This window comes from Gordionus sp. m RMFG-2023, chromosome 1 (genome assembly GCF_954871325.1).
Source record: "Gordionus sp. m RMFG-2023 chromosome 1, tfGorSpeb1-WG-v2, whole genome shotgun sequence".
NCBI lineage: Eukaryota > Metazoa > Nematomorpha > Gordioida > Chordodea > Parachordodidae > Gordionus > Gordionus sp. m RMFG-2023.
This window is the reverse complement of record NC_088775.1, coordinates 40,390,114-40,407,642: the sequence shown is the minus strand read 5'-3', so window position 1 is coordinate 40,407,642 and position 17,529 is coordinate 40,390,114. Positions and strand designations below refer to the sequence as shown.

The following is a 17,529-nucleotide window of genomic DNA, read 5'->3' as shown; positions in this document are numbered from 1 at the left end:
TTCTCTTTAAAAAAATATGTTCCTGTATTTTATTTTGAATTATTTTTGAGGCTTCTTTCATTTTTTTGTTCCTTTTTCCTCGATTTTTCTTCCGATAATTATAGGAAATTGTATTGTAATTTTTAATAAAAAGGTATGAAATATTTTTTGAAAATTTACCTTAGAAAGAAGGTACTAAGAAAGCGTTGATGACACATGAATTACGATTACAGATATAATGTCTCATGAGAAGTGGCATAACTTGAGACTAAAAAAAACTCGTTTTAATGAAAATAATTTGTTACTTACTTTTATTAATAAAGCAAAGGGTTGGTGGCAATTCGATTTCCGACGGGACCCGTGAGCCCCCTTTTTGAAAGGTTAAAGTTATATTTAAAGGGTTCTCAGATATTGATGTAGGGTAGGGTTAGTAAAAATTTTGGGTCTGCGACACAAACTGAGAATATTAACATCCCCTATTCATAATATTTATAATATTATCTCAATCATTCGTATTATTTTTTTTAAATGTTTCATTATTATGTTAATTTTTTTTTTGTACAAATTGCTTTGCAAATTACCTTGTTACGTTAATTTTATTTTGCAGGAACACTACAAACGACGGCGTTTCTTTTATTTATTTGTGATCAACAAAAAATGCCATTTTTAGACCAACGTATTCATATTTTAAACTAGGGAGCGCGTTTTTGAAATTTTAAACTACAAATGCGTTGTTTTTTTTTGACAAATTTTACAATATTTTTTTTAATAAAAATTAAACGAATAACTATATTATATACATTTGATTACTGTAACAGGTCGCCCACAATGGCAGGTGGTCTCCTAGCCTTGAACAGGGAATATTTTTGGGAAGTCGGAGCCTACGACCCGGGAATGGACATTTGGGGAGGCGAGAATCTGGAAATGTCGTTTAGAGTTAGCTTTTTAATTTTATTATTCATGAACATACCGTAAATCGTAATGTCAGCTTAAAGAGCAAGCATTTGCGACATTAATTTTTTTGAAAAAGGGAAGAAGAAAATTAAATTTTCTCCAACCCGCCCCAAAATTTGTATTGATATATAAATTTTTATTTAAAAAATAAATTCCATCTTAATTTTTTTTTTCTAAGCTTTAATCCAAATATAATCCTAAAAAATTATATAAATATGATTAAATTAAAGGTATTATGCTCTCATTTGCAAATCCATTAATTAAAAGTGAAACTAACTGCAAATTTCTTTCAAATAAACCTTGAAAAATATTATAGATTTTAAATAACATTTATGCGATCACATGATTTCAAAAATTATAAATGCCTAAAAAATTCTGAGGAAAATATTTCAATTTAAAAACTGTATAGTTCAAATTTTCTTTGTTTTTATTAATACTTTTTTGATAAATTAAAATGTTTATATATATGCTACGCCTTGAAAAAGTCACTTTTATAGAGCAGCGTATATCAGAGTTGTTAAAACAATTTTTTGTATTGAGGAATTTTTTGGTAAGTATTTATCAAGTTCTTATGGCGATAATGTTTTGGTATAAAAATTTTTGCAAAACCGCTACTTTATTTATTTTAATTAATTTAATTTAAAGAATGATTTAAATTAGATTTAAATTTATGATATCTTGATGGCTAATCTTCGGTTCACAATTTGCTATTAATTTTATTATTATAGTCAAGATTTATCATACCGTAGAGATGATAAGCCCGAATATTCCCTAAGAATTTATTGAAAGAAAATATTCCCAATTTTTTAAATATTTTTAAAAATCATTAAAAATAGTTAAATGCTAATTTTTCTTATATATAGTCACAAATAGTTTGAAAATATTCATTCATTCAAAATATTCTCATTGCTCACATTTTATAGGTTTCCTACACCTAATAACAAATATATTTTATTTGACTGTACAACTTTCTCCAAAATACATTACTTATATCTAGGTATGATTTAGCTAAGAATGCTATTTTTTAATTTTAAAATAATATGCCTTTCTTGTAGTCTTTTGATATAATTTATTAACTAATTATAATATAAATGTTTTCTGGGGTTTAAACAGTTATTAGACCTTAAGTTAAAATTTAAATCACATTTCTATTAGAGATCATCATATTTTGCCATTTTAAATGCTAACATAACATCCAACATATTTAATAAAAAATCTATTTAGATATATTTATTCCCAAAACTCCCATAGGAAAGTGTCACCCCCACAATTTATCTTTACATGTTCCCGAAAGCATTCAACCAATATCTTCTAATAGCGTAATCTTGTTACTGTCTACTATGAACGCTTCGAATACTTGAGTTTTTCCTTCGTATTTAACGCTGATTTATACTGGACCTATGATTTTTATAGCTTAACCATCATATTCCGTTTTTTAGCTTCGCTAATGCCCACTTTCTTCGTTATATATCGTGGTAATATGGTAAATTTTGTGCCAGTGTCTACCTGCATTGTTATTGGTATTTCCTTGATTATCAATATTACTTTGTATGAATTATTTACCGTATTATTAGTCTTCTTCCATGTTATTTACGTCTATATTGAATATATTATATTCTTTCTTTTAATTTTCATGTTGTCTTATTTCTCTTCCATTTTCACTGTATTTATTTTATTTGAATATTGAATTTAACTTATATAATTGTTAATCATTCGTATTGTTTCTGTTATTATTGTTGTAATGACTGGTGTTTGGTGCATCATAATCTCTTAAGGTTTGATTAGGTTACATGTTATTGCTAAATCTTTGACTGTTTCTCGAATCGTTGAATTGTCTATAATTATTAATATCATTGTATCTATAATTATTATTGCCATGTATCTATAATTAAATCTCGGGTAACCATTGTAGTAGGTGTTTACGTCTTCGAAATCTATCGTAATTGTGATATCTGTCGTAATCTTGATACCTGGGAATGTAATTATTATTTTGATTATAAAACCTTCGATTGTCATAACTAGTGTTGTTAATTAGTTAACTTCTTCCGACTACAACTAATAGTCATAGTCGAGGAAATCGACTAAAAACTTTAGCGTCTAAATTAGTCGACTAATTTCTTGGATTTGCTTATAATTATATTTCTATTTATTTTAATTTTGAATTTGTTTATTTTTAGCACCTGGCTGGCACCAAATCTAATATTTTGTTTTTAAAATTATTATTTTATTTATTGAAAATTAGGTAGATTTTTTTAAACTTTAATAAAATAAATATAATAAATATCAATAATTTTAGTCTTAATCGACTAATTTAGTGGCTAAAGTTTTTACGTTTCGACCATCTGTTAATCGACTAAATTTAGTCTATTATCAACACTAGGCATAACGATATCACGGAACCGATTATTACCTGTAATAGCTATCCTATTGTGTTGTCTTTGTTTATGTTTGTCATCATATTGCATGAGTTCTCTATTGTCTTGTCGGCTGACTTGTTTATCGTCCTCTACCTTTTTATTAGTTTTAACTCCTACATGTTTTATCTTTAGTTTTTCTATCTCAGATATATGTTGTCGTCGCTTTTCTCGGCATCTATCTCATCTATTTCATTTCCTAATTTCATGATTTCATCTAATGTAATATTATCGTTTATTCTATGTCTTTATTCTTTGGATAGAGTGGAACATTTTATCTCTATAGCTCTCTCATATATTAAATTACATTCTTTACTTAATTGGTAGATACGCGAAACCTATTTGAATAGCAGCGTTGAATTCGCTGATCTGTTTTTAGTCTTATCTGAATTTAATATTTTAAACTTGGTTACCAGTAGATATGGGCTTATGAATTCATAGTTTTATCAGAATCAGGACTTTTACTGTTCCTATCTGTCGTATTTGTATATACGGATATATTTGTTTATGACCTAAAATTAATCACTCTGAAACCCTTTTTTAAATAAATTATTGTTTTAATGCTAACCCAAAATTAATCACTCTGAAACCTTCTTTTTTTATAATCAATACTTTTATTAATAAATTAAAAAATATCACTCTCAAAAAAAAAACTAATAATACTTTTATAATAATTTGTGGAAAAAAAAATATATCATATCACATGTTTTTTTACAATCCAATCAACCTTATTTAAATCGGTTGATTGGCATTTCGCGTAATAAACATATATATCCGTATTTACAAATACGACATGCCACCCCTTTATGGGCTCATGGCATATCGGCATACATAAAACAAAAATTCTAACATAATTCAACATGCATACTAAATGCCTATATATTTATATATTTATTCGCGATGGACATTAAGTGCCCTAAAAAAAATATAAGGCCTACACTACTATTATGAGAATATCTTCACAAATAACCTTCCTAGGCAGACATGGGGTTGCCCCAAAAATCATCAGTGCCAGCCGTCTGCGGAACATCAGTGGCTAGAGTGGCCACAGCTCTCTACAATACATCTCCCGCACTCTGCCCGCGAGATCTGCCCGGTTGTTGAACACGATCATCGTAGTTTCGTATCGTTTGAGGATGTCGATCAATATTCTCGGCAGTCCTTATAAGAACGGAAGTTGTAGGCTGCCCCGAATCCATCTCCCTATAGGTACGTTTCGGCCCTTCATGCGTCTCCACACGTGGGTTCTCCGATATGACTCCCATAGGCACACATATCTCCCTGGGTAGTTTGAGTACACTGATGTCTGAGATGACCCTCTTCCTGACAATTGTAGTACCGTTTGTGTCTAACTCCGGAGGTCGGCGGATGATTTTCGTCCCTTTGTCTTTCGCCCAAAATCATACCATTGTTTTTCTTTATTAATGTAACTTGTAGGTAAAATTCCCCTAAATCAACTAGTCGAAACACGGTTTCCATTCCAAAGTACCAAAGATGTTGTTTGAGGAAGCAGCCAAAAGTTTAAAAATTTATAATTTAATTTTTACAACTAACTTAAATTTTTTATATAAAAAATTTTTTACAAAAAAAAAATTAAATTTAATAAAAACTTTTATAAAAAAAAACTTACACTTTATATATAAAAATTTTTTTTATATTTATTAACACAATTACAACCTCTACCAGGCTCCCTTCTACCATTCTTCCCTTTTATTTTATTTTATTTTAACAATTACATTTTACATTTTCTTTTATGGCCTGGCCGAAAATACATGGACCATTACAATATAAACTAGAAAAGGGGGGGCAAAAAAAACCAAACACGCCGCACGTGCCAACCACGAGAAAACAATTATTTATAATTTTGCAACACACCAAAAAGAAGCGTACATAAAAAAAATAATGTTTTTCTTCTCCCTTTTATAACAAGCTCTTTACCGTCCATTCAACTTTTCCCTCTTATTCCTCCTTATGTACCACAGCCGTACTATTACGTTGTGCCGTATAAGTCCGAATAGAAAGCAAAACTCCGAGTATAATAATTTTATTGAATTTCCCACACAAAAAAATGAATAATTTTATTTCAAATTTACTATTACAACCAAAAAAAAATATATTAAAAACAAAAATAAAATAGTTAATAATTTTTATAATATTTCGCTTCCCTTTTATAGGGAAGCGCATAAAATACAATCTCATTATGATTTAACAAAACTTAATTTCGATATCTAAAAATAAAATAAAACAAAATATTAAAATACGGTCTAATAATGAACCTGCACAATTTATTTATTAATGTTCACGCAATAAATATCATCAAATATGTCACTCATTTATGACATTTCCCCCCTTTATCGGACCTCGTTGGCCCCAACAACTGCCTATACTCATCTTCTCCTACCCGTAACACTGGCGTGTCCGACGCCATTCGTTGATCTGATTGTATTGCTCTGTTATCGGAAGATGCGGACGTTGGCTCCGACTCCTTCCAGGTTCGCCCTCCCATAGTATCAAACCGTTCCTTGGGACACCACCGGCGGATATGTCCCGCCATTCCACAACCATAACATATCACCCTGTCTCTTTCTTCACGTACCGTTTCCCTTGAGTGCTCTGATGGTCTTCTTTTCCCCTCCATTGATCTCGTGCCTTCCTGGGCTAAAGCCCTCCATTCACTAGCAAGCGGTTCCATATCCGCACTAATTATCGTATTTCGCATCAAATGAGTACCCAGGTCTACATATCTATATCACATAATCATTTACCTTCTCTTATTATTATTTTATTTTATTCTGCTTTCCCCCTTTTCTTCCCTCCCCTTTCCTCATCACTCTCCTTGCATATATATATATAACGACTTACTTATTAATAATCGGCATACCGAATAAAATTATGAATTTTATGTTTTCTTCTTCTCTTACTTATTCAAAATTTTCCTTTTCTCAACACTCTCTTACTCGTAAATCATTTCCTTTATATTTCAATACCCCATCTTCCTAACTCTTTTTTTTTTTCCTCTTTCTCTCTCTATTTTCGTTAACAGAAAAACTTTTATTTATTATATTTTTTATCATTTAACCTTAACTCCTACTATTTTTCTCTTAAGAAAAATTAAAAACAACAAACAACCATTACTCCCTTTATTAACATCTTATTATTATTATTATTATTTTTTCCTTTTAATTCACTATTCCCTGCCAACAAAATACAACATTATAATATAAAAAACATTATAATACAAATCACTCAACCCTAACCCCGTTATTAACATTATAATATAAAAAACATTATAATACAAATCACTCAACCCTAACCCCGTTATTAATTTTTTTTTTACCATTACTTTTTGTTTTTTTTTTTTAAAATTAATTTTTATTTTTCTCAATACTTCTCTTTATTACATCATCCCATCCACCTATTCCCATTATTCATACCCATTCTATTCCTGCCTCCGCCCCTCCGTTTACCACAAGAACCTTCAACTATTTTCGCTTCAATATTATTCCGCCGCTTATTCCTTCTTCGTTACCGGTTTATTCCACCAAATATATTTCGAAAATTTATTTTACTTAATATACACTTTCAAAACCCTTTTCCCTTTACATTATTTTATTTAACCTAAACTTCCAAAAAAATATTTTTTTTTTTAATAATTTATTTCTCCTTAATTTATTTAATTCAACATTTTTTAAACATTTCTCTAATATTTATTTCAGCTCCACCAAATTTCACACAAAAAAAAAATTCAAAAAAAACAATTTTCCTTTTACTATTTTACTCTGATACATTATAATTTTTCTTTACAATTTGACTCGATCATACTTTGACTTATATTCCCACCTTATATATATATATACCCCTCTTTATATCATACTTCCCCTTTCCCTTCCGCCTTCCGGAACGACCACCTACACCACCCCCGTGACCTTGACCTATATATATTTTTTGAACTTCGGACCTCTCGTTGACCTCTTGCCCCTGTCACTTTCGCCCCGCTTCCGTTCCTCTGCGTATCTGATCTTCATGTCTTACACCAACCTTACCATCCTGAAAACGGACCCGACTTAACTTTTTTCCCACCCTTTCCATCACAACTCCGGCTCGCCATTTCTCCTTTTCACCATATACCCTCGCCCACACCGACTGTCCCACCATAAACTTTGCTAGTCCCTCCTCCTCCCGTTCTCTCCTCGGACCCTCAGACTCTGGCCTCAGAGCATCTAACCCAATCCTCGTTCTGCGCCCTAAAAACTTCTCTGCTGGAGACAAATCCTCTCCCCTCCTACTATTATTATAATACATCACCGACGTCCATACTTCTCCCTTCCCATACTTTGCCTTTCGTAACCAATCTTTCACCAACCCCACCATCCGCTCTGCCTGCCCATTGGAGCTTGGGTGGTATGGAGGAGATAAAATATGCCGTATCCTATTTTCTTTGCAAAATTTCGCAAACTCTGCACTACTAAACGCTGGTCCACCGTCAGACACGATTGATTTAGCCACTCCAAACTTTGCCCACAAATTCTTCAATTTTCTGACCACTACTTGCGTTGTCAACCCTCCTACAACTTCAAACTCCACCCATTTAGAAAATGCATCAACCACTAGAAAATAATCCTTTTTTTCATACTCGAAGAAATCGACATGAACCCTCTCCCATGGCTCCGTTGTTTTCGGCCAAGTCCCTTCTCTATCTCTTGCTGGCATCCTGGCCCAAGTATTGCATACTACACATTGTCTTGCTAGTTCCTCAATCTCCACATTCATCCTCGGCCACCATACATATTCTCGTCCCCATTGTTTCATACGCTCCATTCCCTGATGACCTGCATGCAACATTGTTAAAACCATTCCTCTCAACTTCCCAGGTATCACTGCCCTATTTCCCCGGACTACACATTCGTCCATCACCGTCAATTCTCCTCCAACATTTTTATAAGCTCTATCTCCTTCTTTCCACGGCTTCCGGCCCATTATACATTCTTTTATTCGACTCAAATCCCTATCTTTTTGCGTCTCTTTCCGAATCTCCTCCCACGTTACCGGACCTCCCTTCAACATTCTCGATACCACCATGACCATCGCTACCTCCTTCTTACACATCTCCTCCGTACTACCTTCTTCCACATCCTCCCCTGCTCCGCATCTCGACATTATGTCCGGCAAATAATTTTCTCGGCCTCTACGATATCTCATCTCCATGTCAAAACTACCCACCATCAATAACCACCTCTGCAACCTCGGCGACATCATCAACTCCTTGTTATCCTTCCGGAATAAATGAATCAACGGCTTATGATCCGTATAGACTACAAAACGACGCCCAATCAAATACTCCCGACACTTTGTCAATCCGAAAATTACAGCTAATGCCTCTTGCTCAATTACCGAATATCTCGTCTCCGCGGCCCTAAAAATTCTAGAAAAAAATAACACCGGTCTCTCCAGCTCTTCTATACGATGCAATAACGCTCCTCCTACTCCCCTTTGAGACGCATCTACCGCCAATATCACCTCCAGTTCATTATTAAAACACACTAAGACGGGCTCTTTTCAAATCCGGCACTTCAACTCCTCAAACGCCTCCTCCTGTTCATCTCCCCAATCAAATCTCTCTCCCTTTTTCAACAACTGGTACAAAGGTGCCGCTATCTCCGCAAAATTCTCTACAAACCTGTGATAATAGTTAACCATTCCCAGAAAAGACTGTATTTCCGACTTGCATTTCGGCCTCAACATGTTTGCAATACCCACCATATTCTTATCCAACGGTCTAACCTCTACTCCATTAATCCGATGACCCAAATAAACAACCTCCATTACTCCAAACACGCTTTTTTCTCTACTAGCACGCAATCCCTTCTCTTTGATTCTCCAAAATACCTCCTCTAGCCTCCTATTATGCTCCTCCTGCGTAATACCTGTTATCAAGACATCGTCCATATAATAAAATACTCCCTCCAAACCCTGAAAAACGGCCGCCATTGTCCTCTGAAATATGGGTGCCGAAACACTCAACCCAAACGGCAATCTCTTAAACGCAAATAGTCCCTTGGGCGTAGTTATGGTCAGCAACTTCTGCATCTCCTTCCTTACCTTCAACTGCAAATACGCATTAGAAAAATCCACCTTCGAAAAATATAAACTCCCCTTCAAATTCGCCAATATCTCCTCTATCCTCGGTAACGGATATTTTACTTCCACTACCCACGGATTCAATGTTACTCGGAAATCTGCACATAATCTCAACTTCCCATTAGCCTTTTTCACCGGTACTAAAGGTGTCGCCCACTCGCTATATTCGACCGGACATACAATATCTTCCTTTACCCATCTATCCAACTCTTGCTCTACCTCTCGCCTCCATTCAAAAGGTACACGACGTACAGCACAATACTTCGGCACACTTCCCTCCTTCATCCGAATCTCCACCTCATAACCCTTCAAACAACCCAACTCTTCCTCAAATATTTCTCCATACCTCTCCACTAACTTCTCCACCTCCTTTTGGACATCCTTTATTCCCTCTCCACACCCCCACAAATTTTTCGCAACTCCTTGTTCTACAAAATTCTCTCCCTTCTTCTCACTAACCAGCGGCCTCAATACTCCATATCTACTGTCTTGGACATTTCCTATTTCTCCATCTACATAAATCGGACCTCTCCCCAACATATATTCTCTCGCATTCTCTTCACTTTCCCCCCAAAACATGGATCTTCCATCGTCTACTTCAATATTATCTCGGCCCTCCATCCATTCCAAATTTTCTCTCGACATTCTCTTCTCTTCATTCACTCGGACCATATTTATCAAGTCTTCCCGAATATCTTCTTCGATCGCCACAAATACTCCCCATCGGGCAAATACTCCCCAGAATCCATACCTCGGCCCTACATTTGTAATCCAATCCCATCCCATCACCGGCTCAACGTCTCGGTTAATTATCCATAAGTCCAACATTTTACATCCTTCCCTTCCTACCTCCCCAATATGCACTCTTCCCATCATCTCCATCTCCGATCCATCAAACTGCCTCACTTGCATAACGTCTCTAATTATATTACTACCCGGCCAAAGTCTTCTAAAATCCTCATATCCCATCACCGAAATAGCTGCTCCGGTATCAAATAACATAGATACCATCTTCCCGTTGATATCGAACCATACCCTTGGACTCGGCAGATACATTAACTCCCTTTGAACCTCCTGCTGCAACATTTTAACTCTCAACTCTTTCTTGCCCCCTCCTAACGCCACGGTCATTATTTTACTCTCCTTCCCATCATATAGTCAATCTTTATTACAATCTCTGGCCCAATGTCCCCTTTCTCGGCACTTGAAACACGTCATCTCCTCTCCAATATCCTTTCCTTCTTTTCCAGCTATCTCCGTCATACTCCTCATATTCACGACCCCCGACGACTCTCCTCTCTGTGGAAAACCTGCCCTTGTTTCCACCTTTCCCACTCGGCAATCCTTTAACACATGTCCAAATCTTCCACAACCCGTGCAACGTATTCTCTCTGCTCTGCCCGGACAATATGTCGAAATATGTCCCATCTCCCCACACGCAAAACATTTGACATCTCTACAATTCACCGCAATATGACCCATCTCCCCACATTTATAACATCTACCATTCCGACCTCTCTGTCCCCCACTGTTGAACGGCCTTGGCATATCTTGACGTCCACGGTATATATCCAAATGTCTGTCATCTATCCTCTCGTTCTTTAACCGGTCAATTTCTTCATTATTGACCCAACCCTTCATTATTTCTTGAACCGGTAACCACGTCACTCTCCCCAACCTATCATCCTCTCCATTATGCCCCTCTACCAACAACGATTGCCCACGAATCCTAATACTCCTTTCTCTTCGCATTCTCCTTCCAAAATATAAACTACACAACCATATCATCAACACTACCACCGCTCCCAATACATTATATTGCAACTCCACATATTTTGTAATTTTAAAACCCTTCATTAAAATATTTAAGTATTTAAATTTTTCCTAATTTATTTCTCTAACAACACTAAATTTTATAAAATATTCACAAAAAATTAATAATTAATTTCACCAAAAATATCTTAACTACTTGTAATGTCAGACAATAAGATAAAATCAATAAGGTAAAAACTCCAATAATACACATATACATTTATCAATTTCAAAAAAAAATCAATACCTTCCGCTAATCTTTAATCTCTTACGTGTATTGACGTCTTTTGAAAAAAAAAATCGGCAGCACTTTCGTGTAACTTGCTTTCTAATAAACTTTTTTGGAATTTCTTCTAATAGATTTATATAGACAAAAATTTGGGCAGCACTTCCGTGTACTCTACTTTTTCAGTAAATTTTCGATTTTCGTCAAATAGATTTATATCGGCAAAAATTTGGGCAGCACTTCCGTGTACTTTACGTTTTTTGAAAATTTTCACTCCACAGTCACCTCTTTTGACGGTACTTGTTCTTGACGGTCTTTCAACCCAAACGGTCCCTTATTACACACGGTACTTGTCCTTGACGGTACTTGTTCTTGACGGTACTTGCTCTTGACGGTACTTGCTCTTGACGGTACTTGTTCTTGACGGTTCTTCAAATTGACGATCTTATCCACCACAACGCTCCACAAAAATGTTTTTCCAAAAATAATTTATAAAAATAATTGTTTTTACTTTATTTTTTTGGTCACGGCACCAACTATTACGTTGTGCCGTATAAGTCCGAATAGAAAGCAAAACTCCGAGTATAATAATTTTATTGAATTTCCCACACAAAAAAATGAATAATTTTATTTCAAATTTACTATTACAACCAAAAAAAAATATATTAAAAGCAAAAATAAAATAGTTAATAATTTTTATAATATTTCGCTTCCCTTTTATAGGGAAGCGCATAAAATACAATCTCATTATGATTTAACAAAACTTAATTTCGATATCTAAAAATAAAATAAAACAAAATATTAAAATACGGTCTAATAATGAACCTGCACAATTTATTTATTAATGTTCACCCAATAAATATCATCAAATATGTCACTCTATTCATTTTTTTGTGTGGGAAATTCAATAAAATTATTATACTCGGAGTTTTGCTTTCTATTCGGACTTATACGGCACAACGTAATAGTTGGTACTTTTCATCTTATACTACCATACACCCGACATAAAAAGTTTGATAAAAAAAAATTTAATATAACTTTAATTCTCCAAAACATACCAGAAGATTCTTATCTCCTTTTTACCATACGATTTCCACCATAAAGTTAAAACTTATTTATTACAAACAACTGGCATACCAATTTTTCCATTACAAACATGAAAGAATTAACATCAATGACTTTGCATTTTATCAATACCTCTCACTACCATCGTGTAATAATACATAAACCAATAAACTTGCATTTTATCAATACATCTCACTACTATCGTGTAATAATGAATGCACCAAAACAAAAAAAACCATCAGTTCACGTACATTCTAATTCCCGTTTATGCTTTATTTTTGAATAAATATATTTTACCACTGCTCTAAGATGAGCCTAAACCTTCGGGTTGAACCTCCCATTTTCATTTTTTTTAAACATTATACATATCTAATCTACTTTACATTCCCTCCAAACTACCCTCTAAGTCGGACATCATCATTATGGCGCACCACCGTGCCGCCAATTTCCAACTGAACTAAACTCAACTTCGAGCCTTTATTTTCACTGACAATGCCCTTGACCCATTTTCTGCCCCTCCCATCAAACAGGCGGGTCCATACCTTTTCCCCAACACCGAATTTAAATTTCGAGTCTTCCAGAACTAAATTTCCTTTGTCCTTTATTTTTAAAAAATCCAACGGCAACCTAGTTCCGACCAAGGAATAATTCCGTAGGGCTCATTCCCTCCCGATTTCGCGAGTTAAGATAATACAACTGAGCTAAGTACGCTCCATCCTTATAATTTACTGATTTCCTTAGCCAATTCTTCACGACGGCTACCATTCTCTCAGCCTGCCCATTCGAGCTGGGATGATAAGGCGACGTCAAAATATGCCGAGTCTGTGACTCCACATAAAACTGTTTGAATTCATCGCTCACGAATGCTGGCCCCCCGTCAGAAACAATGGTATCTGGCAAACCGAATCGGGCGTACAATTCCCGTATTTTCCTAATCACTATTCTGGTGGCATACCCATTAACCTCGGTGTATTCCACCCATTTTGAATACGAATCAACCAATAAAAAATACGCCCTTTTATCCAGATCAAAGAAATCTATGTGAATACGCTCCCAAGGTTTCTTTGCCCGGGGCCAAACCTGACCTACCTCCTTACGGGGCATAGCTGCACACGTATTACAAGGAACGCATTTCCTTGTAATTTTTTGATATCATTGCCCATACCTGGCCACCAAACATACTCCCTCGCCCAAGATTTCATCTTTTCCCGACCTTGATGCCCCGCATGTAATAAATTCAAAATTTTGCCACCTAATTTATAAGGAATTACAGGTAATAGAGGGCTTGGAGAGACCCGTGTTGTTTTTCGTGAGGTGGAGACCAGGTATTCTGTGATTGAACAGGAGGCTCTGGCAGTGATTTTCGGTTTGACAAAGTGCTGTGAGTATTTGATTGGTAAAAGATTTGTAATTTTTACTGATCACAAACCGTTAATCCACTTATTCCGGAAGGACAATCAGGAGTTAATGATGTCTCCCCGGTTACAACGTTGGTTGTTGTTGGTGGGCAGCTTTAACGTGGAGATCCGATACCGTGGGGGCAGGCGCGTACGCAGCGGGGGGGGGGGCAGGGGGGCAAATCCCCCCAAAGCCAAAAAATGCAGATGCCGGATTATATTTTTCAAAAATATTATTGTTAATATTAATTTATATTTGTTAATATTTATTCTTATCTCATATATACATATATATATATTTTATTTATCACATTCATCTACTAAGTTATTTTATCAATCAATTTCGATTTCAAGTTTTCCTTGGCGTAATTTACCTATTATTTTCAAATTTTAGTGGCGTAATATTTATCTAAATTTCTAATAAAATAATAATTATCTCTGAAACTCCTTGTCCAACAGGGAGAAAAAAATTGCAAGCTTGTCCAACGAGATCGAGTCTCCGCCACAGTAACAGCTATTTTGGAGTTAGAAGAGCTGATTATTAATGTTATTACTGAAATATCACAATGGCTTGAAAGAAATATTTCCTCAGAAGCAAGAAAATTATTGGATTCAATACTTATTCCAAATTTTTTTTCTCATTAGAATGTATTATTTAATTATACAACTATTTTATGTAATACTTTTAAAAACATAACATTGACTTGATTAAGAAGATGAGAATAACGGAGAGAGCTAGTGTTGTTGAAGAATTTCATATTTTATATGTTATTGTTGAGTCAAAAGCAGAGCTATACGTGTTAAATATTTGCCCCCCTCGACTTGCAGCAAGCAAGCTCATCATCAAAACATTAATATAGGATCAGTAGAAGAGTATTATAAAACAAATGTCCCCTCTCCCAACCTTTTTCATATGGTGATAGAAAAAAAATATAAATATTTGTTATATTTTTATCATGAAGATGTTAAAATATCTTATGATGCCTTATTAGCTGAATAACTATGATTAAAAGATTAACTATGGTTGATACAGTCCCAAAAAATGCTATGGATGCTTTTTATTTCAAACACATTTTAGATTATACTCCCAATTATTAAAATGGTTATATATATATTAGCAGCTCTTTAGTAAACTAATGAGAGAAAATTCATGTTTTTAAGAAGAATAACAGAGCCTTGCAGAGGTACCATTTGCAGGACCAGGCCCAGATTTTATTTTAAAATTTTTTCCGACCCGGGTTTTTTTTAAAAAAATTTTCAGGCCCGGCCCGGCTGGCTTAGCCCGAATTTTTTAAAATAAATTATATTTATTTTTGATATTTATAGCTAATAATGGCGATTTCAAATATTTGGTTTTAAAATATACAACTCGGCTCGGATATTTTTTCTTAAAAAATTTTCAAGCCCAGCCCGGGTGTTTTTTAAAAAAAAAATTACGAGCCCGGCCCGGGTATATTTAAAAAAATTAAAATACGGTCCGGCTCAGGGGCCGGGCCTGCAAGTCTGTGAAAAACATACCTATGAAATACAACATCTGAAAGTAGATTGAATGATTTGGATCTTTTGAATATTCATAGACATTTAATGCCAAGCAAGGATTGTTAATTGAAAAATTAGCTCAAAACATACAAAATACAATTATTCCTAAGAAACTTTTTGTGTATTAATTTATATTTACAACATTTAAATTTTTTATACTTTATATATTTTAAAAGCTCAAAAAATTCAAATTTCAATTTTGGGTCATTTAGGTGATTCATATCGTGGGTTATATTCACTTTATATTTTATGATTCACATTTAAATGCCGGTTTATATATATAATTTTTTTAATTCATATTAGTTTAAAATTGTGTATTAGAAAAGTTATTAATCCTAATAAATTTATGCTTAGTATTTTTAATTAAAAATATTATTTCTTAAAAAAATTTATTATCCCCCCCCAGACCAAATTCCTGCGTACGCGCCTGCGTGGGGGTAAAGAGAATTGTTTGCCTGATATTTTGTCCCGATTAGGATTAAATGAAAGAAATGATGAAGGGAATAAGGATAAGGTTCGGGACAATGAGAAAGCATTGGTGTGTTCGCTTTCGCATATGCTCCGAGGATGTCCTACCAACTGGGAAGAACTTAAAGTCAGTACTTTAAAAGATAAAGAGCTGAGTCAAATAAAATTATATATAACGGGGAAAACCCGTGGGGAAATAATGGTTGGAAAAAATTTAAAAAAAATTGAAAGGGAATTGTCAATTGTTGATGATTGTGTAATGAGGGCAAATAGAGCGATAATTCCTTATAAATTAGGTGGCAAAATTTTGAATTTATTACATGCGGGGCATCAAGGTCGGGAAAAGATGAAATCTTGGGCGAGGGAGTATGTTTGGTGGCCAGGTATGGGCAATGATATCAAAAAATTACAAGGAAATGCGTTCCTTGTAATACGTGTGCAGCTATGCCCCGTAAGGAGGTAGGTCAGGTTTGGCCCCGGGCAAAGAAACCTTGGGAGCGTATTCACATAGATTTCTTTGATCTGGATAAAAGGGCGTATTTTTTATTGGTTGATTCGTATTCAAAATGGGTGGAATACACCGAGGTTAATGGGTATGCCACCAGAATAGTGATTAGGAAAATACGGGAATTGTACGCCCGATTCGGTTTGCCAGATACCATTGTTTCTGACGGGGGGCCAGCATTCGTGAGCGATGAATTCAAACAGTTTTATGTGGAGTCACAGACTCGGCATATTTTGACGTCGCCTTATCATCCCAGCTCGAATGGGCAGGCTGAGAGAATGGTAGCCGTCGTGAAGAATTGGCTAAGGAAATCAGTAAATTATAAGGATGGAGCGTACTTAGCTCAGTTGTATTATCTTAACTCGCGAAATCGGGAGGGAATGAGCCCTACGGAATTATTCCTTGGTCGGAACTAGGTTGCCGTTGGATTTTTTAAAAATAAAGGACAAAGGAAATTTAGTTCTGGAAGACTCGAAATTTAAATTCGGTGTTGGGGAAAAGGTATGGACCCGCCTGTTTGATGGGAGGGGCAGAAAATGGGTCAAGGGCATTGTCAGTGAAAATAAAGGCTCGAAGTTGAGTTTAGTTCAGTTGGAAATTGGCGGCACGGTGGTGCGCCATAATGATGATGTCCGACTTAGAGGGTAGTTTGGAGGGAATGTAAAGTAGATTAGATATGTATAATGTTTAAAAAAAATGAAAATGGGAGGTTCAACCCGAAGGTTTAGGCTCATCTTAGAGCAGTGGTAAAATATATTTATTCAAAAATAAAGCATAAACGGGAATTAGAATGTACGTGAACTGATGGTTTTTTTTGTTTTGGTGCATTCATTATTACACGATAGTAGTGAGATGTATTGATAAAATGCAAGTTTATTGGTTTATGTATTATTACACGATGGTAGTGAGAGGTATTGATAAAATGCAAAGTCATTGATGTTAATTCTTTCATGTTTGTAATGGAAAAATTGGTATGCCAGTTGTTTGTAATAAATAAGTTTTAACTTTATGGTGGAAATCGTATGGTAAAAA

General features: G+C 34.8%; 1 protein-coding gene across 1 annotated transcript in view; it reads left to right on the top strand.

Moving 5' to 3' along the window:
• The window catches only part of LOC135925479 (probable N-acetylgalactosaminyltransferase 9), a 71,769-nt gene that overhangs the window by 36,939 nt on the left and 17,301 nt on the right, over positions 1-17,529 (top strand). Inside the window, exon 5 of the mRNA XM_065460823.1 lies at positions 798-915. Coding sequence (XP_065316895.1) covers positions 798-915 — 118 coding nt within the window. The remainder of the gene's footprint in view (positions 1-797; positions 916-17,529) is intronic.